The sequence below is a fragment of the Pseudozyma flocculosa genome, assembly GCF_000417875.1.
Source record: "Pseudozyma flocculosa PF-1 unplaced genomic scaffold scaffold00023, whole genome shotgun sequence".
NCBI classification, from domain to species: Eukaryota; Fungi; Basidiomycota; class Ustilaginomycetes; order Ustilaginales; family Ustilaginaceae; genus Pseudozyma; species Pseudozyma flocculosa.
Genome location: NW_006920891.1, coordinates 164292 through 168975, shown reverse-complemented (window position 1 = coordinate 168975; position 4684 = coordinate 164292). Strand labels below are relative to the sequence as shown.

The window sequence follows — 4684 nt, the reverse complement described above, 5'->3', positions numbered from 1 at the left end:
GCGGCCTTCGTGGCCTCAACAACCTCGGCAACACCTGCTTCATGAACAGCGCGCTCCAGTGCCTCAGCAACACGTACGAGCTGCAGCAGTACTTTGTCTCTGGCGTCTACCGCGAGGAGCTCAACACCGACAACCCGCTCGGCATGGGCGGTGCCATCGCTGAGGCGTTTGGCAACCTGATCAAGCAGCTGTGGGACGGCCAGGGCGGCTCGTTCTGGCCGCGCGAGTTCAAGCACGCGCTGGCCCGCTTCGCGCCGCAGTTCAGCGGCTACGCCCAGCACGACAGCCAGGAGCTGCTCGCCTTTCTTCTCGATGGTCTCCACGAGGACCTCAACAGGATCATCAAGAAGCCCTACATCGAGGCGCCCGATTGGGCCGGCGGCGGCGAAAAGGAGATGGTCGCCTTTGCCAAGAAGCAGTGGGACATCTACAAGGCGCGCAACGACTCGGTCATCGTCGACCTCTTCCAGGGCCAGTACCGCAGCACGCTCGTCTGCCCAGACTGCGAAAAGGTATCGATCAAGTTCGACCCGTTCATGTACCTCACCCTGCCCATCCCCAACAAGAAGAAGTGGCGCTGCTCGGTCTTCTTCGTCCCCCATGACCCGACCAAGCAGATCACCTCGCTCGAGGTGCAGCTGCCCGCCGGCGCCAACGTCGGACAGCTTAGGCAGAAGGTCGCCTCGCACTTTGGCGTCGCCACCAAGAGGGTGAGTGTCGGAGGCCGCGTCCGGAGATGGGTCTCTCCCTGCCTTCACCGAGACTCGTATCGCTAACGCCCCGTTGCTTTCTCGCTTCTCTTGTCCTGAAATCCCATACCTCGACCTCGTCCCGCAACCGCACCCGCACGCACAGCTCATCGCCGGCGAGGTGTGGTCGCGCCGCATCTTCAAGTGGGTCCAAGACTACGAGCCCGTTATCGACATCAAGTCCCAGGACTATATTTACTTCTGGGAGCTGCCCTCCGACTACTGCCCGCCCAAGCGTGTATTCAAGGGCTACCGCTACCACAGCACGCTGGCAGACGCCGAGGAAGGACTCGTCATCCCCGAGGAGGAGGCTGCCATCGTGCCCGTCTTCACCAGCATCGACTCCAGCAGCGCTGGAGCCAGCGGCAGCAGCGGCGCTTCTCGCGCCTTCATGAGCCGCAGGAACGACCACCGTGCCGCCGGCCTACCTTTCTTCGTCGCCGTGCCCAAGGACCAGGTCAACGATCCGGATGCCATCCAACGCATCGTGCTGGAGCAGTACAGGCGCTTTTCTCCGCACCCGGACCAAATCGATGCCAGCGCGGCAGCCGCATCGACCTCGAGCGGAGCAGCCGGCATGCAGGATTGGGAGCTGGTCGACGAGGCCACCAATGCACATGCGGCCTCGGACGCCGTCGTCGACGACGTCGTCGAGTCTCTGCCGGCGCCTTCGACTGCTGGCGTGGTCACCGAGATCCGCGAGGACGGCGTCGCCGTCGAGGTGCCGGACGTCCAGGCCGACGATGCGCCAGTCATGGTCGACCGGCCCAGCGAGCCGGCGGTGCAGCCGGTGCACAAGGCGTCGTCCAGGATGATCCAGTCGATCAAGTTCACGACGGTCACCGAGGCCGGCAACCCGTTCCCGAAGGGGGGCAACAACGACTCGACCGAGCACATGGCCGAAGACCTCGTCGAGCGGCTCGCGCGCCTTGCCCAGCAGGCGTCTTCGGCAGAGCCGTCGAAGGCCGTCAATGCCGACGCGACTTTCGAGGACGACATCGTCACGAACGCTCCGGAAGTCGACGAGCTTGCCTCGGACGCGGCGATGCCGTCGCCCCCCGCAACGCCAGAACCGCAGTCGGATCACGCCAAGGGCAAGGCCGAGGCGGTTGCGGTCCCTGCCGGCGGGCTTCCTCTGGTCTACACGTCCGGCGCCCTCATCTGCACCTGGACGGCCGAGGCGTTTGAGAGGTGCCTCTTCACCGCCGAGTCGAGCCACCAGTGGGGTCAGTATGCCGAGGCCGTCGACGACGAGATTGCCAAGGAGCGCAGCGCCGCCAGCAGCGGCGGGGCGGCCAACGCCAAGCCAAAGGCGCTCTCGATTGAGGATTGCATGGACGAGTTCACGCGCGAGGAGAAGCTGGGCGAGGACGACCCGTGGTACTGCCCGTCGTGCAAGGACTTCCGCCAGGCGACCAAGAAGTTTGACCTGTGGAAGGCGCCCGACATTCTCGTCGTGCACCTCAAGCGCTTCAGCGCTGGCCGGCACTCGCGGGACAAGCTCAACGTCAACGTCGATTTCCCGCTCGAGGGGCTCGACCTGAGCGAGCGCGTCGAGGGCGCCAAGGCGGCACGCCGGGTGCAGGCCGAGGCGGCCGAGTCGGGCGAGGAGCTGGGCGAGAGCATGTACGGCTCGGGCATCCTGCAGCCGGAGCAGGACAACGACGACGCGGTGGCCATCGACGCGCCCATCTACGACCTGTACGGCGTCGACAACCACTTTGGCGGCCTCGGCGGCGGCCATTACACGGCCTACGCCAAGAGCCCCGCCGACGGCAAGTGGTACGAGTTCGACGACTCGAGCGTGCGGCCCGTGCCCAACCCCGAGACGGTCAAGAGCTCGTCGGCCTACCTGCTCTTCTACCGGCGCCGGACGACGCGACCGATCGGCGGCAAGTCGAGGCAGAAGTTCCAGAAGGCGGTCAGCGAGAAGGAGGCGGCGGCAGCAGCGACGGCATCGGCGCCGTCGTCGGTGATGAACGATGCCGACGACGACGAGGCGACGGCGGAGGGTGCGCCGCGGGTCGGGTCCGGGCTGACTCTGGCGTCGACTGACGCCGACGAGGGCGACTCGGCGCAGCCGGCGGGCTGGCTGCCGTCCTTTGGACGGGGGGTAGGGTCGACGGATGTCGACGACGACGACTTTGACATGTTCAAGCCGACGGCGCCGAGCAGCGAGGAGGGTGCTGAGCCCGGCTCGCCGCGCAGCTCGCTGAGCAGTCTGGGTTCGCCCGACGTCGACTAGCTGGCTGGAGGAGATGTTGAACTCACGCAGCCGCTGCAGCAGGCAGGGGGGATGGAAGGGCTGGCGCGACGGACAGAGGTATCCATATAAAGCGTGTAGCATGGTCGATTGGTTGATGTGCAAGAACAAGCAAGCGGTGCATCCCCGATGCAGCAGTAGTCGGCTCCGTCCATCATGGTGGCACGTCGCCTGGTCTGAAGTCGTCGTGTGGGCGTAGCTGCGCCTCCCGACTGCGCGGATGCGATCGTCTGTCGGTTCTGCCAGGCCTGGTTGGCTGGCTGCGCTGCGCAGCGATCCCAAGAAGGGACCTTCTGACCGGCTTACACAAGCCATCGACTCATACACCTGCTGACCCCTCGGTCTGCGTATCGAAAGAGCTGGCGAGCAGGCTAGGCTGCGCTCGCAAGCGAGCAACCATGCAGGCATCCCGGCGGAAGCAGAGGTCGATCGATGGTCACCCCGCTCAAACCTTGTTTTCCACCCTGTGGCTGCCGCTGTATGCGAAACGTAGCGCAGGCAGGAGGGCAGCCGGGGCTAGTTGGAGGGCAGAGGGCAGAGGTCGAGACCGCTTCTGATCTGCTTTCACCCTCCGCTGCCCGCTGTGGATCTCGCGATCCGAACACATCAAACAGGCTCGGCCTTGGGCCCTGGCGAGGCGACAGAAGCCAGCCTGCCTGGCTTGGCCGAGCACGGCGGCGTGTGCGTGTGCGCGTGCGCGTGCGTGGCTGGCTAGACGAGCTCGACGGTCGACGACGCCGGACAACCTTTCGGCTCCGCTGACGACGCTCAGGCATGTAGACGTCGCGCTTCCGGTGCCCAGAACCGCGAACAGCGATGGACAGAGACCCTAGCCTTTTGCTCGTGGTACGTTCTGTTGCACCAAGCGCAGGCCGTCATGCCAGCGTCGAGGCTTGTGTGATCGAGTTGTGCGACCAAGGCAAGAGTGCAAGCTGCGACGGGGAGGGCCCGCCCGGCCCCACGCGATTCTATTTGGCCTGCCGTGTAGTTAGCATTTGTATTGGCCTCGACGCCGATTTTGTAGCGGCTGGGCTGGGCTGGGGTCGGGCCATCTGCTGAATCCGGAGGGTGCAGCTCGCTCGCCCACCGAGATGCATAGGCGAATCCGGAGGGCCCGGACGGACACACCGTACCGGACCGCATCTGCCTCGCCTGCATCGCTGGGCTTGGCTGCGTGGCCAATCCTGGCCTAGCCTGGCCCTCGTTGCATCACCTACCTCGCTCTTCGCACGGTCTCGCATGTGCCAGGCCCTAGGGTCCCGGTTGTCCTCCTCCACGCCCGCCCTCCCCGCTACGCAACGCCGCACGCCGTACTCTGTACTCACACCGCCGTCAACCACCACCGACTCCTCTTGGCTGTTTATTCAGATCAAGGCGGTCGGAACGTGCTCCGAGGCAGTCGGCCCGAGGGCCTTGGCTTGACTGGCGGGGCCAGTCGGCTGCCGAAGTTGCAATCGCTTCCCGCCCATTGTGCGACGAAGAGCGGCAGGCGAGGGCGCGGCGGGGCAGGGCAGGGCAGAGCAGGCTGCGCTGCGCTTCAGGAAGCGGCTGGCAACCGACAATCTGCGCCAACACTTGACGCCCCTGCCTGCCACGCCACGCTACTCTAGCCTACGCCACGGACCAGAACCAAGGCAGCGGATGATGCCGGTGACCGTACCGTCCTGTCACC

The 4684-nt window shown here is 65.5% G+C and overlaps 1 protein-coding gene across 1 annotated transcript in view; it reads left to right on the top strand.

Moving 5' to 3' along the window:
* Positions 1-2994, top strand: part of PFL1_06014 (uncharacterized protein) — a gene marked incomplete at both ends in the record, with an annotated part of 4898 nt that extends 1904 nt beyond the window's left edge. The window contains 2 exons of the mRNA XM_007883552.1: positions 60-710; positions 856-2994. Coding sequence (XP_007881743.1) covers positions 60-710; positions 856-2994 — 2790 coding nt within the window. The remainder of the gene's footprint in view (positions 1-59; positions 711-855) is intronic.
* Between the last annotated feature and the right edge of the window lie 1690 nt (positions 2995-4684).